The sequence below is a fragment of the Phalangium opilio genome, unplaced genomic scaffold, assembly GCF_054372755.1.
Source record: "Phalangium opilio isolate 3A_F unplaced genomic scaffold, DU_Popi_V2 ptg000061l_1, whole genome shotgun sequence".
NCBI classification, from domain to species: Eukaryota; Metazoa; Arthropoda; class Arachnida; order Opiliones; family Phalangiidae; genus Phalangium; species Phalangium opilio.
The window spans coordinates 1004262-1027877 of record NW_028324178.1 but is presented as its reverse complement, the minus strand read 5'-3'; the positions used below and the strand labels follow the sequence as shown (position 1 = coordinate 1027877).

General features: G+C 38.4%; 1 protein-coding gene across 1 annotated transcript; it reads right to left on the bottom strand.

The window, feature by feature from the left end:
- Positions 1–17125: 17125 nt before the first annotated feature.
- Positions 17126–18748, bottom strand: LOC149663528 (uncharacterized). Its single transcript, XM_089841886.1, has 3 exons — positions 18529–18748; positions 18042–18447; positions 17126–17245 (listed from the first exon to the last, which is right to left on the bottom strand). The coding sequence occupies exons 1-3, from the start codon at positions 18633–18635 to the stop codon at positions 17126–17128; spliced, it is 633 nt and encodes a 210-aa protein (XP_089698012.1). The 5' UTR covers positions 18636–18748.
- Positions 18749–23616: the final 4868 nt, after the last annotated feature.

Below are 23616 nucleotides of genomic sequence, written 5' to 3'. Positions count from 1 at the left end.
CCAACCATAATGTCATAATGTCTTTTCCATGACAAGCAACAGCAGAAATGATTCCCGTAGAAAATTTGATTAGTTTTCTTCCAATTCAAACTAACCACAATTCTACTAATGGTTTTATTAAATTAAAAAAAAAATAGACCAGATTCTCTGAGGCGTCGAAAAAAAGTAATCATCGAAATAAAATTCACTTTTAGATCGCGTCAAGCTTCAAGATTTATTCCAAATATTCAGTCTTCAATTCAGTTACCCTATAGGAACCGTTAAAAGAGCAGCTGCGAGTGTGTGGTTAAAAAATGGAAAAGTTTAGAGTGGTGATATTGACGTGTTACCCAAACTCAAAGGCGAGCACAAAGTTTATCATAAATATATCTTAAACTACTATTTCTTCTAGATCAGACTTGCTACTACTGTCTTCAATTTTCGAAACTGTACAACGATTTAACTGGAACGCAAAAATGTCGAAAACAGAACTTGAATTTATGGGAAATAATCGATATTTAAAATACAGGTATAATTTGAATTTTCACGTCTTAAATGTTATTGTCGAATTGAATATTAAATTATTCTTTAAAGGTACCTTCAAGAAACACCAATAAATGTGTCGACAATATCGGTGAGTTTATCAATATTCGGTCTCGCGTCTCCGCCAATTCATTTTCACGATGAAAATTGAAGTTTCAATATTTCTTATCAGGAAACTTGGGCGATTGAGCAACAAGAGTCAATGTACAACGTCATTGCGGATTATATAAAACGAGCCTTGAACATGAAGTATTTTTAATATCACTTAGAAAGGAATATAACCTAACAATTATAAAATATGTTAGCGTAATTGTTTTCGATGATCTTAGGTGCATTTTCGAGGGACATAAATACAGCTTTCTTGACGCTGATGAAATATATACTGATCCTGGTGCTTTCAACGTACGTAAAACAGAAATCCGAAAAACGTTTACACGTCTGGATCTTTCCTATTTTAGAGGCCGCCTTCGATAGTGGGATTTTTTTAGTAGGATAGTAGTAAAAATAGTAGTATTTTTCCTAGAACCGAAAAGCTAAACCGATGAGGGAGAAAATACTATGGATAACTAAATTCTGACTAAAACGCTTTACTCTATATATAATTTATGATTATTATTAGTGATTAATGCTATATTTATAGGGAGGTTCCGTCTTGAGGGAACGAAATCCCCTGTCGCTAAGGCAGTTCTTACATGCAGAACTATACCCGTTTAAGTGAGGGTAGTTCTCGCATGCAGTGTAAAACTGCATACCGAGTCGGCCATTTGATCGACTTAAACGCGGTATGAAACTGCATTTAAAAGTCAGTCGCATGACCAATTAAAAACTTCTGGAAAAGGCAGAAAGTTTTCAATTTGTATAATGTATGGGGTATTAAATCGGTTTTGGAGGCCATAATATTCAAGCAGTAGATACAGACGTTTTTGTGAAATTTAATAATCGCTTTTCAATAAGAGGTTTTCGAGGCCAGTGTAATTGTCCATGGTTCCATTTTGCTTGCTTATTCTCTACTGGCCTCTCAAGTAGGCCACTACAGACGCCTAATTGAGAGGCCAGTGTAATAGTCCATGGTTCCATTTGCTTGTTTATTCTCTACTGGCCTCTCAAGTAGGCCACTACGACGCCTAGTTGAGCGGCCAGTGTAATAGTCCATGGTTCCATTTGCTTGTTTATTCTCTACTGGCCTCTCAAGTAGGCCACTACGACGCCTAGTTGAGCGGCCAGTGTAATAGTCCATGGTTCCATTTTGCTTGTTTATTCTCAACTGGCCTCTCAAGTAGGCCACTACTGACGCCTAGTTGAGCGGCCAGTGTAATTGTCCATGGTTCCATTTTGCTTGTTTATTCTCTACTGGCCTCTCAAGTAGGCCACTACTGACGCCTAGTTGAGCGGCCAGTGAAATAGTCCATGGTTCCATTTTGCTTGTTTATTCTCTACTGGCCTCTCAAGTAGGCCACTACAGACGCCTAATTGAGAGGCCAGTGTAATAGTCCATGGTTCCATTTTGCTTGTTTATTCTCTACTGTCCTCTCAAGTAGGCCACTACTGATGCCTAGTTGAGCGGCCAGTGTAATAGTCCATGGTTCCATTTTGCTTGTTTATTCTCTACTGGCCTCTCAAGTAGGCCACTACTGACGCCTAGTTGAGCGGCCAGTGTAATAGTCCATGGTTCCATTTTGCTTGTTTATTCTCTACTGGCCTCTCAAGTAGGCCACTACAGACGCCTAATTGAGAGGCCAGTGTAATAGTCCATGGTTCCATTTTGCTTGTTTATTCTCTACTGGCCTCTCAAGTAGGCAACTACAGACGCCTAATTGAGAGGCCAGTGTAATAGTCCATGGTTCCATTTTGCTTGTTTATTCTCTACTGGCCTCTCAAGTAGGCCACTACTGACGCCTAGTTGAGCGGCCAGTGTAATTGTCCATGGTTCCATTTTGCTTGCTTATTCTCTACTGGCCTCTCAAGTAGGCCACTACTGACGCCTAGTTGAGCGGCCAGTGTAATAGTCCATGGTTCCATTTTGCTTGTTTATTCTCTACTGGCCTCTCAAGTAGGCCACTACTGACGCCTAGTTGAGCGGCCAGTGAAATAGTCCATGGTTCCATTTTCTTTGTTTATTCTCTACTGGCCTCTCAAGTAGGCCACTACTGACGCGCCAGTGAAATAGTCCATGGTTCCATTTTCTTTGTTTATTCTCTACTGGCCTCTCAAGTAGGCCACTACTGACGCCTTGTTGAGCGGCCAGTGAAATAGTCCATGGTTCCATTTTCTTTGTTTATTCTCTACTGGCCTCTCAAGTAGGCCACTACAGACGCCTAATTGAGAGGCCAGTGTAATAGTCCATGGTTCCATTTTGCTTGTTTATTCTCTACTGTCCTCTCAAGTAGGCCACAACTGACGCCTAGTTGAGCGGCCAGTGTAATAGTCCATGGTTCCATTTTGCTTGTTTATTCTCTACAGGCCTCTCAAGTAGGCCACTACAGACGCCTAATTGAGAGGCCAGTGTAATAGTCGGTTCCATTTTGCTTGTTTATTCTCTACTGGCCTCTCAGGTAGGCCACTACTGACGCCTAGTTGAGCGGCCAGTGTAATAGTCCATGGTTCCATTTTGCTTGTTTATTCTCTACTGGCCTCTCAAGTAGGCCACTACAGACGCCTAGTTGAGCGGCCACTGTAAGAGCCCATGGTTCCATTTTGCTTGTTTATTCTCTACTGGCCTCTCAGGTAGGCCACTACAGAAGCCTAGTTGAGCGGCCAGTGTAATAGTCCATGGTTCCATTTTGCTTGTTTATTCTCTACTGGCCTCTCAAGTAGGCCACTACTGACGCCTAGTTGAGCGGCCAGTGTAATTGTCCATGGTTCCATTTTGCTTGTTTATTCTCTACTGGCCTCTCAAGTAGGCCACTACTGACGCCTAGTTGAGCGGCCACTGTAAGAGCCCATGGTTCCATTTTGCTTGTTTATTCTCTACTGGCCTCTCAGGTAGGCCACTACAGAAGCCTAGTTGAGCGGCCAGTGTAATAGTCCATGGTTCCATTTTGCTTGTTTATTCTCTACTGGCCTCTCAAGTAGGCCACTACTGACGCCTAGTTGAGCGGCCAGTGTAATTGTCCATGGTTCCATTTTGCTTGTTTATTCTCTACTGGCCTCTCAAGTAGGCCACTACAGACGCCTAGTTGAGCGGCCACTGTAAGAGCCCATGGTTCCATTTTGCTTTTTTATTCTCTACTGGCCTCTCAGGTAGGCCACTACAGAAGCCTAGTTGAGCGGCCAGTGTAATAGTCCATGGTTCCATTTTGCTTGTTTATTCTCTACTGGCCTCTCAAGTTGGCCACTACTGACGCGAAGATGAAAGGCCCGACACCTAACCTAACCCAACCTAACCTAACCCAACCCAACCCAACCCAACCCAACCCAACCTAACCTAACCCAACCTAACCTAACCTAACCTAACCTAACCTATACTTATCTAGTTTGAATGTTAGGACATATCTGTACTGGCGTCGCAATTAGGCCACTTAGGACACCTAGTTTAAAGGCCAATGTGATACTTCCATTTCGTTTTTAATATTTATTCACGAACGGCAAAGTAGCCGACGATAAAAACATAGATAAGAGACCCATGTATTGTCCCTAGTTTAATTTTGCGTGTTTATTCTCTACTTGCCTCTCAAGTAGGCCACTACAAACGCTTAGTTCAGAGGCCCGTGTAATTTTCCACGGTTCCGTTTTGCATGTTTATTTTCTAATGGCCTCTCAAGTAGGCCACTACCAACGCCTACTTGAGAGGACCGACATGGAATTTCACCCGCCTCGCCTAAACCAAACCTAACCTAACCTGGTCTAATCTCGTTTGAACGTAAGGGCATATCTGTACTGGCCTCGCAATTAGGTCTCTTAGGACCCCTAGTTAAAAGGCCAATGTATTATTCCAACATTTCGTTTTGCATGTTCATTCTGTACTGGCCTCGCAATTAGAACACTTAAAACGCCTTGTTAAAAGGCCAGTGCATTACCCCATTTCATTTTTCCTGTTTATTCACGAAAGGCTAAGTATGCGCCTCTTTACACGGAAAAAGACAGTAATATAGCAATGTTTTGGAAAAGGCGGCAATTTATGGTTAGTCAGAAATAATTTGGAAAAGGCGGCAATTTATGGTTAGTCAGCAATATTTTGGAAAAGGCGGCAATTTATGGTTAGTCAGCAATATTTGGAAAATGTGGAAATTTATGGTTAGTCAGCAATATTTTGGAAATGGCGGCAATTTATGGTTAGTCGGCACAATGTAGCAATTCATACTATTTTCTCCATCATAGGTTCCGCTTTTCCTCGTAGGGGGAATACTACTACTACTATTTTTACTACCATCCTACTAAAAATTTTACCACTATGGAAAACGGCCTCTAAAATAGGAATGACCCACACGTTTTATATTAATCCTTTCATTTAGAATGCTAATGTTATCTTACAAGTCTGCCAAGCTCATTTTTCTACGGTCAAGAGAAATATTTCAGTCCGTCTCCAGTGTTCGGAAGAGCCAGTGTGATTATCGTGTCCAGTCCCCCAAAGAAAGTCTTGACCACTACCTTTGACTTCTTAAATATAGACACTAATGTAAATTTTGCTCAATTACAATACCCAAATCATTCAAGTGCAATCTTGTTTAAATTAGGTGCTAATTTTAATGGGGTCGACCTTGGTTTTTCTGTCACTTTTGCTCGTCGTTCACTCCATCGTAACCAACAAATACAAGTCGTTGCCCACCAAGAGAGTTGTCAAGAAAATGGCCCAAGAAACCCTGGAAAATGTCTGGGACAACGTGTCGCTCTTCTGCCTCGAACGTAAGCAATTACTTATTAGCAGAGACAGATGGCTGGCGCTTTAGTGAAACATAATTTTATTCCCTACAGCGATTCCCTCCGTTCTGCCCCACATTACTTGTCGGCTGATCGCTACGTCGTGGCTGATTGGAGTGACTTTCATTCTGTTCTTCTTGGGTTGTTTCTTGAGGACGGAGTTCTCGACGGAAAGCTACAATTACATTGAGACCCTCTCGAACTTGATTAAATCGGGAATTACACCAACACTCGTAAAAGAAGCGAAACTCTCGATTATCTGAACTACTTGGTAATTAATCGTTGTCGTGGTAAGTCCTCCATTACTCTGATGTCATTGGTGCGCATCTATAGGCAGCCCAGGACCCAGTAGTCAAGGAATGGCTTGACGCGCAGGATGAGGAGAAACTGTTGACGCCTAACTTTGAATATTTGGATATTGATGGATACAAACCGATTCTTTCCGGGGAAAAAGCTCTCATAATAGTCGATTTTGCTCTGACTTGGATGATGGGAGAAATCCTTATTTTAGATCCCGAGTTTAAAAGGTTCTTCTATGAAAGCCAAGGTCTATACTTTTCGCAGCAAGCAATAACCTTCGACTACATGCACTACATTTTCAACACATCTTGGTTGAGAAACAGTCCGCAATTGCACGAAAACCTCCAACTGAGGTCCGTACAAGTTTTATCGTAGAATTGTCAACAAGCTTTGACGAATGCTTTTATTACAGCCTGGAACCAATTTTTGAAACGCAAGTTTTCAATTATCGGGATTTCGAAAAGAATTACCTAATTGAACAGATCACTTGGAAGAGACCGTTGAAAAGCACGACTGATTTGGACCTGAGTAGCGTCTTCGTTCCTTTCTACATGCTTTTCGTGATGTTGTCAGGAACATTACCTGCCGTCTTCACCGAAATAATCTTCAACCACTTTGCTTAAACACTATCTGAAAACACAATGTCACAACACGAAAGCAAATTTTTCAGAAACACAAACATTTTTCTACCAAGAAAATGATACGTCATTTTAAATTTCCTCATAGGGAAATTACGCACTTATAATAAATAAAGATAATAGTCGATTGTGAACAATGTTAGCATACTAATTAAGACTAAATTAATTGTTTAGTAGAAAAATAAACTGACAAATACATAGAGAGTTTTCGTTTCATATACAATTTCAAGAAACCTGTTGATAGAACAATTTGCGTAGTTCGTCAAAATCACATTTGTAGTTTCATGTTAGAACTAGAAAAGATGTAGCACAAACTGTAATTGAATTAAATGAAAATGGTTGATACAAATAAAACACGAATTTTCAAATCTGAAATACAATCGTTGATTTAAACAAATAGTCAATTATTATAGATAAGACAAAGATTAAATTAATTGATTTAAGTTCAAAGATTAAATTGTAAAACAAGTCGAAATTAAAAATAAAAATAAAACCTGGTCCGTTATTTTGCCAAATTAATATTGCAAATTTACGTAAATATATACACCAATGCCACATGTCACTAATTTCCAAGTACTAAACTGCCCGACGAAACTGAAAATTTTACGTACGCAGTCTAATTAGGCGAGCATAAAGACTTCGATCACGTGATCTTAAGATGATTTTTGTCTAGTCTGAATGGGCCTTGAAACCTGACCTACATTATTTTCCAGTTCGCACTCGGATAACAATAGTCGTCTAATTGGAAAACCTGCCAACCGTAATCTCCTTTCCATGATAAACAATAGATGAATTTAATCTTTGAATAAAATTTTATTAGTTTTCTTCCACGTTAAACCTTCGCAGCTCTTGCCATCTCGGTTTTATTAAATTGAAATATTGAGCAGATTTTCTGAGGCGTCAAAAAAAGTAATCATCGAAATTAAATTAACTTTTAAATCGCGTCAAGCTTCATGATTTCCATTTCAGTTACCCTAGCAACAGTTAGAACGGCAGCAGCGAGTGTCTGGTTAACAACAGGGAAACTTAACGGTTGTGTTATTGACGCATTATCCAAAATCTGTACGCCAAGGCGAATACAAGTTCTTATAATTCTGTTAAATTATTATCTCTTCTAGACGAGGTTTGTTACTTTTGTCATCAATTTCGTAATCATACTAGAATCTACTTGGACCACAAAAATGGCGCAAACAGAATTTGAATTTATGGGAAATGATCGATATATTAAATACAAGTATCTACAAATTTGCATTATCAAATTTTTAATGTTACTGTCGATTTTTAAAATTACTCATTATAGATACGCCCAAGAGACTACAATAAATATATCGACAGTTACGGTGAGTTTATCAATTTTCGTTCTCGCGTCTCCGCCAATTCATTTTCATGATGGAAATTAAAGTGTCAATATTTCTTGTCAGGAAACATGGGAAATTGAATCCTCAGTGTCAGTATACAAAGCAACGACGGATTATTTAAAACGATCCTTGAACATAAAGTAATTTTAATTCCACTCGGAATTGCATTCGAGTAATTGCGTCGAACGAGAAAGAATTGTGTTAACGCGTTTGTCTTCGCTCATTTACCTAAACCAAAATACGAATACTTCTGAGATTCTGAATATTTCTCGGTTCTCTTGGCTCAAAATTCACCCAACAAATACATTTATTAATACCATAAGTTTATAAGATACGTATATTCCATAAGTATGACACTTCCTAAACTTCGTACTGCAAGAGACTTACAGCTCGAGATAACTAGTTCGAGAACGACAAGCGAGAATATACTCGGTATTGCAGTCCATCTTCCTATACAGCACCTCACCAGGCGTCGGTTTACGAGATTCTATTACGTTTCATCTACGTCCCAGTAACCAGTGACAAACTTATGGAACATATCTTATGAACTTTTGTTAATACATGTATTTCAGTAGATTACAGCTTGCCCCAAGTGCGGCTCTTTGAAAACTCGGTTAACTGTTATTTAGAAACGAATAAAACCGAACAATTATAAAGTATGTTAATATCTTACATGAATTTAATTCTTTCGATGATCTTAGGGCGATTTTCGAAGGGCATAAAATCAACATTTTCGAATCTGATGAAATATATACTGATCCTGATGTTTTCAACGTACTTAAAATAGAAATCAGAATAAAATTTACACGGTTTAATTCTAATACTCTCATTTAGAATGCTAATATTATCGTACAAGCCATAGCCAGTTCATTTTTCTACGGTCGAGAGAAATATTTCAGTCCGACTCCGGTGTTCGGAAAGGCCAAGTTGATTATCGTATCCGGTCCCCCAAAGAAAGTCTTGACCACTTCCTTGTCATTCTTAAATATGGACACTCAAGTAAACTTTTCTCAATTGCAATACCAAAATCATTCAATTATTTTCCTGTTTCAATTAGGTGCTTATTTTAACTGGATTAACCTTGGTCCTTCTGTCACTTTTCCTCGTTGTTCACTCCATCGTAATCAAAAAATACAAATTGATGCCAACCAAAAAAGTTGTAAAGAAACTGGTCCAAGAAACCCTGGAGAACGTCTGGGAGAACGCGTCGCTCTTGTGCGCCGAACGTAAGTGATTAAGTGCTCGCCTATATTTGAAATAATTCGTGTAGGAGATCCTATTACCAGAGATTGTCTACCAATTGATGGCTGACACTCTAATCATGCTATTAAGCAAATGGGATAATTATGTTTTGCAGCGATTCCCTCAGTTTTGCCGCACATTACTCGTCGTCTGCTGGCTGCGTCGTGGCTGATCGGAGTGACTTTCATTCTGTTTTTCTTGGGTTGTTACTTGCGGACAGAATTCACGAAGGAAAGCTACAATTGCATCGACACCCTCTCGGACCTCATCAAATCGGGAATTCAACCGATAATCGTAAAAGAAAGCGAAACTCTCGATTACCTGAAATATTTGGTAATTAGGCGCTTCCACGGTAAGTCCTTCATTATTCTGATGTCATTGGTGCTCATCTACAGGCAGCCCAGGACCCAATTGTTAAGGAATGGCTTCAAGCGCAGGATCAGGAGAAACTGTTGTCGTCTAATATGGAATATTTGGAACTTGATGGATACAAACCGATTCTTTCGGGAGAAAAAGCTCTCATAATAGCCGATTTCACGTTGTCTTTGTTATTGGAACAATTCCTAAAATTAGAACCCCAGAACAAAATGTTCTTGGTGAAAAACGGAGGTCTTTACTTTTCGCAGCACGCATTAAGATTCGACTACACACACTTCATTTTCAACACCTCTTGGTCGAGAAGCAAACCGCAATTGCACGAAGACCTCCACCTATGGTTGGTACGAATCGTAAAATGATTAAGGGTCTTGATGAGAGTTTTGTTGCAGCTTCGAACCGTGGTTTGAAACGCAACCTATGAAGTATCTGGATTTTACCAAGCATTACTTAATAGACGAAGTCAAGTGGAAGAGACCGATGAAAAGCACGACTGATTTGGACCTGAGTAGCGTCAGCGTTCCTTTCTATTTTCTCTTCACACTGTTGTCAGGAACAGTAGCTGCCGTCATAACCGAAATATTTTTTAACCATTGCGCTTAAAGGGGCTAACCGGCGCTGTTGGGGTGAAGTCCGCCCTTAGTTCAGGGGGAAAACACCCAGCTCTTTGGCCATAAGGAATGGCGCCACCGTCCCGGTGGGCGGGTAAGCAATATGCTAACCAACAGTTTGACCCCCCGTAACCCCAACAGCTCCGGCCAGCCCCATTAAACAATATCTGTAAAATTGAATTTCATGACACGAAGGAGAAGTTTTTCAAAAGACACAAGCATTTTTCACTTAATAAATTGTTACGTTATTTTAAAACTTCCAAAATTTTTATATATGTGGTAATTGCGATAGTATTATAAATAATAAACATTATACTCGATTAATTGTTCACTCCAATAGCATACCAATTAAGACTAAATTAATTGGCTTGCGTTAAAATTAATAAACTTGCAAATATACAAACAGTTTTCGTTTCGTCTACAAATTACACAAAACTTTTTGATAGAGATCACGTGCTTCATAGCGATGTGAACAAGAAACGCCTTGGTAAATTCAAGGATGAAATGGACGGCATCCCAATCGACGAGTTCTGTGGGCTGAGACCCAAAATGTATAGCATTTTGTCGGCCAAAGGGGAAAAGAAGACCTGTAAGGGAGTTTGCAAGCGCGTCGTGCAGAAACGCGTCCGGCACGCGCACTACCGCGAGTGTCTCTTCAACCGCGAGCTGACCGCCGCGGAGATGATAAGGATTGTCAGTGAAAAACATATTTTAAAAAACTGTAAAACAAACCAAACTTTGTCTCAATCCTTGCGACGATAAGCGTCATATTTTAAATGACGGTATTTCGACACTCGCCCACGGGCATAAAAATGCAAAATAAAGAGAAAAAATTATGACAAATTTATTGAGTAATTCTTATACATATATTCAGAAATCATACGATCATTAACATTTTTATTTTCAGTAAATCGTTTTATAATATCAAACATTTTAACTCCCCTACATCTATACAATGAAAAGTAAACGCAATACCCACCACAAGTTTGACTTAATTCCCCCTGTAGTTGGCGTGAATTAAACGTAACAGTTAGGCTGTTTCGCTCTACAAAATCATTAAATTTAAATAAATCCGGAGGATTTCCATAGCTTTCAAAGAATTCAGTATTCTTTTTCCTCGAAATGTATATAACCGTCCAATGTTTTCCTCCCCCTTTAGACGTATCAGTGTTCAAAATAAATAGCGATGGAAATGTTTTAACAGTTAGTGGTAGTTTATCCGCCGGAAATATTCCCCGGAACAAATTTCTAGCGTATGGGTCGCGCCTTAATATTCTCTCAAGTTGTCGAGAGTCCATTATGAGCTTTGATCGAATAAAACGGCTCGGTTTTTGTCAATTTCAATCAAAGATTGGAATTCGGAATAGTAAACGACGGCAATTGTAGCCGGTAGCGCTTCGATAAATATTAACTCCAATCGGACACTACCGTTCTTTATAAAGTTGAAACTTTCAGTCGAACTACCATTCAGATCGGGGGTCAAGTCGAATACGAAAAGAGCATTACCATTGGCGAACTCGTCACGGTCAATGAAATTACCCTCGTCGATATTCCATTGTCCGGTTTGAAGAAAGAGATTGGCGTACGATCTCATAGATAGGTTATCCTTAAAGTAGGGGGTTTAAGGGTTTATGGGGTACGCTAACCCCATCAACGGATAAGGTGATTTGACTCAGCGCTTCATTTTTAAAATTAAAAGGCGACATTTTATAATCACCCAAAAACGCGTTCTGGTCCACAAATCCAATTACAACTTTATTCGGTTGTTGACCGCTAAATAAATTGTCTTTGACTGCTATCTTACTTCCTTGAGATATGGAAAATGTATTACATTCCGTACGTGTTATGGGGTATTTCATCGTGGCCAATTCCAGGGTTTTGGCGTGTGATATCATAATCTCGGGGGTTATTTTAACTCTTCTTATGAATAACGAAGCGTGGGTAAATATAACTTTCGCTTTAATTCCATCCGCATGTAAGCAGAATTCGTTGGGACTTTTGATAAATTTAAAATTCACATCGACCAGATTGGGAATGAAGCGATTTTGCTGACATATATCGGCGTGTACGACACCAATCAAGTCTATAACCCCATTTTGGGCGAATTTACTCCGTTTCTCAAACCCTTCATTTTCGAACAAGTTGGGAAAACCAAAATATTACCTCTCCGAGTCAAGAGGTCTACTAGTACAAACTTATTTACCTAGATATGGAATTATTTCTCTTTTTTGAAGTAAAAATTTACGAAATATTGAAGCAGTATTCCAAGCATGGCGAATAATACAGTAAAGCAGACGACATTTTACATCCAATAAGGATAAATCTTGGACACATGGAAATCAGTCAATGGGGAAAAGATCAGGAAATGAAGTCTTCGCTTCAGCTGTTTACCGTATATTCTGATAGCTACAACCACGACTGGTTTGCAGTGTAAACACTATCGTCTCGTCTCACCTCAACAATATTCTTAGTTTGCCAACATGAATGTTAACGTTAAATAACACCAAAGCTAAATTGTAGCTAGACGCACTAATAGTCAATGCGCACCATAAAGAGAATAAAAAGTCTGTAACTACTACCCGTTTACCATTAGCCCTTTTACTATTCTAATTGCCACCATGATCTTTTCTTCTATTATAAAATCTTAACCTGATTATTTAATAGTGTATTTAACTTTCGGCTCACTCTGAACCGTTGATGTCTCTTCATTTCAGACACGAAAATCAAAGCCCAAAGTTTACTTCACCTCAGGCCTCAATTATTTACTCTTTGTTTCACTAAGCCTATTACGGACGATACTTAATATGCCCGCCGGAGTCTAGGTCTTAGTTTCCTTCATGAAATCACTAAACCAAGGATTATTCTATATACAGATGTAGTATAGCTTAAGTAATATATAAAAAAGACTTGGTTTGCCCAAGCCTTAAAAACAAAACGATAAGAGTTTTTCCAGTTGTCTGAAGCGCGGATATTATTTTTTTTTCTATTGAATTTTAAAGAAAATCCGTATTTTACTACTCTTTAGAATTTAATTCAATCACCTGATTTTACTGCTAATGGATTAGTTTCCTATAAATTAATTGAAATAAAAAAATACTTATCTCAGATTTTTCAAGAACAATTCCATTTTCCTGAAACATTTTATCATGAACTTTTTTCTTTTCAATGGAGAACGTACTTTAATTTTCAAATATTACTCTCATTAATAATGTATTATATGCGGTCTTTTCGAATACAAAAGGGGGCTGTTATCACCTTTCTTATATTTGATAAAGGGGTTCGTTTCTTCTTTAAGCACAGTCACAATTATTGAACTGTGTATATCAGTACTTGTGGGGAAGATTTTAGAAGTGTTGGTTGAGTTGCTATTTAGTTGACAACATTATGAAAACTTGATGTGTTTAAAACCTTTTGAAAGGAAAATTCTCGGAAATTAAAAAAGAAAGAGTCAATTTGATTAAATTTACACGATATCCATCAAAATAATAAATGTATGATAAAATGTTTCAGGAAATGGAATTGTTGTTGAAAAATCTGAGATAAGTATTTTTTTATTTCAAATAATTTATAGGAAACTAATCCATTAGCAGTAAAATCAGGTGATTGAATTAAATTCTAAAGAGTAGTAAAATACGGATTTTCTTTAAAATTCAATAGAAAAAAAAATAATATCCGCGCTTCAGACAACTGGAAAAACTCTTATCGTTTTGTTTTTAAGGCTTGGGCAAACCAAGTCTTTTTTATATAATATCTGTTCCTTCAGACTTAATTTGTAATAATCTATTATAAAAATAATAATATGCTTGTCAAACGTCATTAATTCGATGTTCCAGTAAGATGTTCGTGAGCATATTGGCTCACTCCAAGTGTCTCTCATTATTTTATGGGAATGTTTAAAATTTTAAATCATTTGGCAGGGGAGTGGTAAATTAATTCAAAATAGATAGGCGGGTGGTAACTTATTTCATGTAAAATGGCGGTTGGTGACTCAATTAAGTTTAGTTGACCTTTTTGTGTAGATTTAAAAAAAAAGTTATTTCTAAACCACGCGCCAGCACGCGCACATTTCATTGAAAGTTTGTTTTTTAAGAATTTTCCCTTCTATATACTAAGAATCTTCATCAAAAATAGACGAGCTTTCCAAGACTCGAACCTGCAATGTTTTGCCTCGAATGCAAACGCGTTATCCATTACGCCACAAGCCCGTACTTCGAAACAATAAAATTATCCAAACATTGTATTTTTGGATTATTTCATTTATGTTGAATAAAAGATCTATAAAAATAAACACCGAGCTTGCCAGGACTCGAACCTGCAATCTTCTGCTCCATAGGCAGACGCGTTATCCTATGCGCCACAAACCCGATGGAGGCTGAACAAAATGCTATGCAAACAGTGTAATATATGTAACGGTTTTACCATGATTTATAATTTAATTAAAATAAAATACTTAGACTTAATTGTTCTTAATCAAACTTCAGAAGTTCAACATTCAATAAGTGCTTGATAAATCAAAAGTGTTTCAAACCTTAACTTCGCAGTAGTTTCTGAGTTATTCGATGGAGTGGACCACCAAAAATCCCATGCTTTTTCTATGGGACGCTACGCCTAAAATCTGTGAGTTATTTCTTTAACATTACGGGAGGGTGTGGGTTCTTATCTAGAAGGGCCTACCGGCCCTCTAGAATAAACAGCCATTTCAAATAACAATATTAAAAAAATCTTTGGAATATCAAAATGAAACAGAGCTTTAAAGCTACAAAAGTACTAAATGCATCATAATTACGAAAAATACTTCCACATATTCACTTTATATTATGGAAAAAGGGAATATAAAGGTTCTGTATGATTTCTTAACACATCAACACAAGGCTAACTGCTAACGCGACGCACTAGTGTAACAATGGACGGACACACACAGACAAAAACAAAGACTGCTTTTTAACTCTTTCCGTATTAATTTTGAGTTGAGAAACAAGATTATCTTTAATATTTAAATAAATATAATTAGTTTTAATTATTTTAATCTTCAATAATTAACATTAATAATAGTTAAATCGTTTAAAATAAAGTTATACCTATTATCATCTCAAACTTTGCTAATATCGACGTTTAAAGTGAAGGGTACCCCTCTTGCCCGCTTTCTTCAAATTTTGGGGTATATATACTATTCGTTTCCATTATAATAGTAAGGAAAAAGCGCAATTGCGAAAACCTTTGGTGGCGATCCCACCTTAGGGAGGCTAGACGTTTCTCGTAACCCTAGCTGATCGTCGCGTATATCCTAAAACCAAACGATGATAATGGAGTAGAAGCCAATGAGACAGATTGGTGTCCATGTGGAATAGACGGAAGACCAGTAGATGGTGGTGTTTAGAAGCCAGAATGTACAGACTGGTGTCCAAGTGGAATGGACGAAGACCAGAAGATGGTGGTGATTAGAAGCCAGTATGTACAGACTGGTGTCCATGTGGGATGGACGAAGATCAAAAGATGGTGGTGATTAGAAGCCAGTAAGTACAGACTGGTGTCCGTGTGGGATGGACAAAGACCAGAAGATGGTGGTGTGAGAACTCAAGTAGAGGAGCCATTTCCGTGACTGTGAAAGCAGTTCGGATATGGCGAACACGTTTGCTCCGATTTGGAAACTGCGAACGCGGTCACGTGGGTGTAACAACGGACAGACAGACAGACAGACACACACACACAGACACGGCCGTTACAGAACCTCTCCGTGACATACGTACCTTGCATTAACGGCGGCCATTTTCCAATATGGCGACCAAACTATTGAACACAGAGCTGTAAAATTTGGCCATGATGTTCATGTGGTTCCATTCATAATGTGTACCAATTTTCATAATTTTTGAAGAAGAACGTGGAATACATTGTAGCTGTAATTCACGGCGGCCATTTTCCAAGATGGCGGAGAAAGCTCGCGCTCTACAGCAGGGGACTTTTAGTATATTTTTTGTTGGGTCAAAAACAACACATGTACCAATTTTCATCTTTATGTTCAAATGTTCTAGGTCAAACCCTAAAAGTCCTGGGCTATAAATCGTTCAACGATACTACATTTCACTTCCGAGTGTGTCAATATCAAAAGCGCCGTAATAACTTTGGGATTATTTAAAAATGAAACGGACAGGGAGGCTAGAAGCCCTGTGGGAGAAGGGTCGTTACATCCTTCCATGACAACGTGTAAGTAATTTGTGAAAGAAATGAAACGTGGTATTGATATATATTCTTTTTATTTTAAGTTTATCCAAAAGTTGAGACCATTACCATAGTGGGAATCCGGGGTTGGGGGATAATAATCAATTTTCGGTAAATCGCTTTTAGATACATCGAGATAGGTATTTGGTACAACACTCGTATAGTCTCCAAAGGGGAATTTGTTTCTCACGATAGTTTTTGGTACATTTTCTTTTATAAACATTTCGTAAAACAGATTTATTCCAACGACAGTGTGTTTCGGTTTACTTTTATAACCTTTAACTGATTCGTGTAAAATATCCATAATATTCGACCCGACGATTGGTTGTCCCCTGTATATAAGTTCCCCGTTGGGGGACCAATTAATCTTGGAGTTGATATCAATCCACTTGTATAATGCAATGGCTGGTTTGAGGTGTGAATCTGGTATTGTCATGGCTATTTCAGAATACCAATCTTTCTTTTTCAGTTGTTTAACGGGTTTCTTCTTTTTTCTTTTGTTAATAGCACTCGTTAGTAAATGATTGTAAATGTTAACTTTTTGCGTCTGGTTCAATTTGTTGTCTACCAAAACAGTCTTCGTATCCAAATTTTCACCAAGTTCAACTTTTGGTTGTGAGTTTAATCGGCGGTATACCTCTTCAGGTACCAATATCATCTTTCTAGCCATTTTTAATTGCTCTGCTTATAGCTGCACCAGCAGCAGTGCTAACAAGTGATAAGAGGGGGGCTAACAAAAGAGGTAAAAATTCACCTTTTTGAATTAGGATCTTTTTTCGTTTTGCTACAGTGCTTTGTTTAGATAACTTCCGTAACATTAGACAGTGCTTCTTCAATCGTTTCTTCTGGTCATCTGATAACTTCACGTTACCGCGTAGGACATTTATACAACATTCCACTATAGCCTTGATAGAGTCATTACTAGCGTGTTTGATAGCGTATTTTCTCTGACACGCATTACAAGTAGTCAGATACTTTAAGAAACGTTGATGCGTATGTACTCTTTTCATTTTGGAATATAGACTGCGGCTTCTTCGCCCGGTATGAGTCCCGTCCGTAGTCTACGATCATTTGACGTCGTTGGCTTTAAATCAACCCATAAATACCCAAAATCTCTAGCAATTGCCTGATGGAACGCGTCAATGACGTATTTACTATTAGTTGACAAATCTGTTTGGCTAAATGAAATATAGTAGTGGGCGTTTAAATTTAATGTTTTTATTTCCTTCCCGGGGTAATATAAATTTTGCATCAAAATAAAAACAGAGGTGTTTTTATGGTGCGATCCCCGTATGAACAAATTAGTTACATCCTTGTTATTAGATATTTCACAAAGTAAATCATCAAGTATAACAAAATTTTTGATATTGGGGTCTAATATATTCACATTTAATATACCTTCGTGAAATTCTACAGAAGGCGTGTGATCTAATACCGAATTAAATAATTTCGGTTGATATTCAGTGTAACACCATATTATGCTATCTGGAGGGGGTGATATACATATATCTTTATACTTTATAAGGTTAGCTACAAAGTATGATTTTCCCGATTGTGTCGCCCCGGCTATGAGACCATTAAATGGGTGTTGTAAGCTGAAATCCATTTTAAGGAATGAATCACGTTTTAACAATCAAGTTGTTTTTTATTCACAAATATTCTTTGGCATTACATACGATTTGACCAATCATAGACTTACAAAATTCGTCACTTAAAAAAAAGCTTAGGGTAAATATCTTATAAATTTCAACATAATCAAGATTACTTATCGCGGTGTCAAAGTTCATTGAAACACGCATTTCCCACCCATTTAAACAATCGTGTTGAGTTTGAGAGGGGTGATCTATACTACATCCGTAACAACATTTACGGATGTTTGATTTCAATTGTTCTACAATACCATTTTTTAATAACACACGTACTCGACTCGCCTCGTTAAGAAATGTGACTACGTCTTTATACGTATCCATTAACGTATTGTTAAGGTAGTGTCCAACAGCGAATCCCTTCTTTGTTGGGAAGAACTTCCCGTACATAGCGCCTGTTCCAGGGTATAGTTCCCTGATGTCTATAATCTTACGGTCTCGATATGTTCGCAACTCCACACGCTTCGTTTCGGAACCGGTAAAGAACCATGATGTCTCTGGAGCGTCGTCGGTTTCGAAGAACTTGAATATTTCATCCTTCCTAGCGTATAGCTCGTGGAAATCGGACTGGTGAAGTATGAGTCCCGTAGAACTGTCTTTGAACCCTAGTCGTACGTCTAACTTCGGGGTAACCTCAATTACTTTCTCATCTGATAGGGGAAGTAGCACTACGGCAGACATTCTGTCAAATAGAAAAAATAAACTAAGGTTTACTTTAAACTTTAACTTTAAAAAACCCGAAGTCCACAAAAATTATACTTACATTGTACTTGGTGTCTGTTCCTTCCTTCCTCGTCGGACTTTAGAGAGATTGTGATGGTGGTTTAACTCAGGGTCCTGGCTATTTATACTATTTAATAAGATCATCATCCTAGCTTTGACTGTACATTATTGGTGTTTACGCCGTGGGTTTTTTCGGGAAGATTATTCTCGAACAATCTACAACTTTGACTGTACATTTTACGTCATGGCCTTAAATAACGTTAACCTGGGTTTTACGGGGAGAATTTTAATTTTTCTGGAATGATCTAGAAAAATTCCTAGAGCTGGGTTTTTACGGGGATTCTTTATTTTCCCCCAACGTCATCTGGAGTTTCATACACCCCTTAACCATTTGATTAATACGGGAGAAATTAATGGTTGAAATTTTAATCTAATTAACATATTAAAATTCTGTTTATTTCTTAAATCATAATTCACCCTATCTTCATACTCCAATGTATGTACTTCTACATCCGAGAATCGAACACGCTTCATTGACCTGTCAATCAAAAACACCCCTTGCAGGTGCGGGGATGAGAGGGGTGAGTCAATCAAAAGGCTTACGTACAAAGTCTCATCCACCATCTTGTTTTCTCGCCCGCTATCTTGCAATCCTCCAATCCTCCAAAACTCAATCCTCAATCCTCCCATTCTCCCCTGCCTTCCACTGTACCTGCACTGGGAACGGCATATTCCCCCTACTGTACAAGTTCCACTTCAACCGGAAATAGTTCCTCAACCTCCTCTAGCGACTCTGTTGAAGGTCAGATACGTCCCCCAGGTCCTAGAGCGTTATATTCAGTGTTTACATTGTAAGATGTGAGAAAATCCCAAAGGGAAGACCCTTTAGCTTCCCCAATACTGCATTCTTTACAAGAGCCAAATCCTATTAGGCATAAATTGTTTGAACTAAAAAATAATCTTCTTTATAGAAGACCTTATAGAAATCAACCTGAGAAACTATATTTACCTCCTAGGTTAAGGTTAGAAGCCATGCGATTATTGCATGATCACCCTTTGTCTGCTCATAGGGGCAGAGATAAAACCCTGAGCAAAGTAATATTTAGATATTGGTGGCCTACTATAGTAAGAGATGTCCACGATTACGTTAGAGGTTGTACGTTATGCCAACAGTTTAAGGCTAGGAACAGAAAAAAGCCAGGGCTAAAGCAACCTTCTGAAATAACCAGTCCTTGGGACCAAATTAGTGTTGACATAATGGGTCCTTTCCCTCAAAGTAGACATCATTTAAGTCTATTATTACCAGGTGGGGAGCTCCTAAAGCTATTCTTAGTGATAGAGGGGTACAATTTACTTCGAAACTTTGGCTGCAAACTTGCAGATTTTTAAGAATAAATCCCAAGTTTACTACTCCCTACACACCTAAGGGAAATATCACCGAACGAGGTAATCGTGTATAAGGCGAACTTATATCATTTTATGTAGGGAATCACCATGATAGATGAGATGAATCCCTTGACCTTCTTCAATTTGCTATCAATTCTGCACCCCACGAAACTACGGGCAGATCCCCTTTCTTTTTAAATTTAGGGAGGGAGCCACGTCTCCCTTGGGATTTAGAAATTGAAGGCCCCATTCAGGACAATGATGACCCTAGTCATTCTAGAGTGTTAAAAATTCTTAAGGAACAATTAGAATTCAGTAATGAATTATCTAAATTATCAAAGGCTCATCAAAAGAAATACACTGACCTCCGCCATGACCCTCTAGAATTTGAGGTAGGAACATTAGTATGGATGGAAACGCATCCTTTATCAAGTACGACAGGTAAGCTTATGAGAAAGCTCAGTCCCAAATGGGCAGGTCCCTTTAAAATAGTAGCAAAACATGCTCCCGTAGTCTATGAGTTAGAGGTTGCTAACTCAGGGCAGAATGTAGGAAAAGTTAATTTAGAACATTTGAAACTCTACTGGACAAATGTAACTGTCTTCAACGATGCACCCGCTTCACAGTCAGAAGTCGCCGATGACCCTGAGCCAAGCTCTCCTACGGAAGATGGTCATGCACCCCAACCCACGGAGACTTCCTCATCATCATCCTCTACTACTTCAGCGTCACCTCCTCAGGACGATCAGGACTTAGATCAACAGATCCCTCCTGCAATACCAGATGATTCTCATCACCCTACTGACTCTGACAGTGAACCGGGCATGGCCCTATTTGAAGACCCTCCTCTCCTACTCCGTACTAACCACGATATGAGAGCCTTCCAGCTCATTCATCCCACTAATGATAGTCCGCCTGGTGCGGCAGGGGAGGCTTCCCCGTCTGATCATGAAAAATCAGTCGTGGAAAATAAGCTACACACATCACGGAAGAGATTTTAACGCCTGAGCATGAAAAATCAGTCGAAGATCCTGATCTACCCAACTCAACTTCTAGTTTTCCAGAAGAGATTCCAACGCCTGCGCAAACTTCTGCAAACTTAGTCGCGGAACCGGAGCCACACCAATCACCTTCTTCCGGCTTTTCGGAGGAGATTTTGCCACCTGAACAGATTTCGCAGTCACATTTCCAATCGCTACGTGAGTTCGAAAGTTCATCGGCCACATTATCTGACTCGATGAGGACCCCACGATTAAACAGGACTACCTTACCCGAGGAGTATTTAGAACCCTCTCGATTGGGGTGGCGACGAGAGGTGTGTAAGAGGGCGACGGTTCAGCCAGGAGGTAATGAAGTTAACATCTATTACCGACCTCCTGATAATAAACGATTACGGTCGAAATATGAGGTCCAAGTTTACCTGCAAAATAATAAGATCCCGAACCTAACCAGGGAATATTTCTCGTTTGCCCGGGAACTAATCTCAGTTTTCCCGTGGGAGTTTATCACCCAAGCCCCTAAAAGAATTACTAAATCGTATAATGTTCGGTGGCCGAAGTAGAACTAAAATGCCGTCATCAAACGGAAGAAAAAAAATTGTTTAAAATTTGTGTTAAAACTTAAACCCCTGCAAAAGATTTTTCTGGGTTCCTCGGGGTAACCCTTAACTTGAAAGAAACATTTTGAAATTGTTCTATATTTTTGTATTATAATAAAAGTTCCTAAAGAGGGGGGATGTAACATGGCTGCCAGAATTCTTGGAGCTTCCACTCCTTGGTTCTGGCAGGGCATATCTAGCCTCCATGTTACAAGCCACTCCCTCTTCCGAGATATGATCTAGGATAGTTTTTAGTTTTGGCAATCAGTTCTTTTTTTGATTATCTCCTAAGACGGAGCGAATTTTGTACGGGTTACGGGTTTATCCCTATATCAGTTAAATGAAATAAAATTGTTGTTGAATTTGGATTAAAACCGTAAGTTGTCTTTGATTTATTTAATGGCCCTCTGGAAGATATTCCTTTTCGTTTAATTATTCTACCGAGGGTTACAATATTTAAAATTCAGCCATGTACAAATTCTCAAAAAATATGAAAATGACAACGAAAAATAAGCCACTCTCAACTTTTTTCCCTTAAAGAAAAATGGCGGCGAAAAAAGGAGTTTAAAAGGCGAAAAGTGCTATCCAAATGACGATTTGGCCGGCCATCTGGCTGCCCAAATGTTTGGATAGGGTTTGAACCTATATAAAAAGGAATTTGGAGTTACAAAATACCGATTTGTGTCATTTGGAAATGAATCGACCCCAAATGCAAATCATTTGGATTAGGAACGATCCAAATGTAGTTAGAGAATAGGGTCCCAGGTCCTGAATACAGGGAAAGGGAGCGAGCTGTCCAAGTGGAAAGAAGGGCAAATAATGAATTTAAAACCAAATTAGATGTATTCTGTTTTTTGAAATCGCATAAAAGCGATTATATCGTCTTGCCTGCCAATTCGTCCTTTTTCACTTACCCGATCTTTTGTGAAAATTACGAAAAAGGGTAATTGATATGCGCTCCATTCATAAATTTTTAAGTGCAAACTAATTGGTATTAAATTTTATTTAGAATGCTCGTCTTTCTCGAGACGACAGCGTTTAGTTACTATGATTTCCGAAGCGATTACGCCATGGATTTCAGTAAAAGGGAACGTCCAATAAAGACCACGTCAGACCTGACGTTATTCGCCGTTTGTAGCGTCTTTTACTTCACCCCACTTTATCGGCTTTATCCGTTTGCGTCGCCATGTTGTTTGTTGAAATAATCCTCGGTTGGAAGAAATATAGAATCGATTAAAGGGAAAATTGATTTCGAAATAATGGCAAATATTTGCAACGACATAAAGTCTTACAACGTTTAACTGAAAATTCATTTTTTTATTGTTGTTGTTCTAACAATTCTTTATTATATTAAACTTTTTTTCAAATGGCTTGTAGATTTCATATCAGCAATAAAACGTAACCTTAAGTACGATGACGTAACTAGTAAAGACCAAGCAGTCTCTCGAAAATGTAGGAGTTGAAACAATACGTTAGAATAGAAATGCTTCTATATCTATAAATATGTTTAACGATTTTCGAGAAACAAACAAAACTCAATTCATTAATGACATTGAGAGCAATTAAATAAGCTTTGGAGGTATATTATTACTTCAAAGGCAATCATACGACGTTGTCCTCTATCGTTTCGTTTTCGGCTACGAAAACTAGTCAGGTCAAGCGCAAAAGTAAGCGAAACGCGAAGTGAGTAAATACACATAATGTAAGATGTTATCTGCAAAACATTTCTTGTCGTGATAATGATTACGGGTAATAGGAGTTATTGCTATAAAAAATAACGCCTACGTAAAAAACCTTATTTACGTGGCGCTTGTTTCGCGAGAAGGCCAAATAACGCTTCGTCGCTTTAGCAATAAATGTTGGTAAAATTTGATAACTACAGCTACAATTCATTTTTCAAAAGCGTACATTTTTAATCTCCTTAAAAAGATTAATATAAATAATTAGGAAAATTAAATTGCACGTTTCTGTAAGTTTCGCGAGCGATTCATTCATTGCGTGAAGGAGTTCACAGATGTCGGCCGCCACTGCTAAATATGAAAAACTGTTTCCCGATAGATACTTCAAGTACAAGTGAGTACTTATTGAACGTTACCGAAAATATTAGTTCCTTTCAACATTATTTTCTCTCTTCTAACAGATTTA

What these genes read in the sequence shown, in the direction of transcription:
- LOC149663528 (XM_089841886.1), bottom strand. Translation starts at nt 18,635, where the DNA reads ATGATGATCTTATTAAATAGTATAAATAGCCAGGACCCTGAGTTAAAC. An exon ending in GAACAGACACCAAGTACAAT is followed by an intron (nt 18,448 to 18,528) that starts GTAAGTATAATT and finishes TCTATTTGACAG; the next exon opens with AATGTCTGCCGTAGTGCTAC. An exon ending in TTCTTAACGAGGCGAGTCGA is followed by an intron (nt 17,246 to 18,041) that starts GTACGTGTGTTA and finishes GCGTTCCATCAG; the next exon opens with GCAATTGCTAGAGATTTTGG.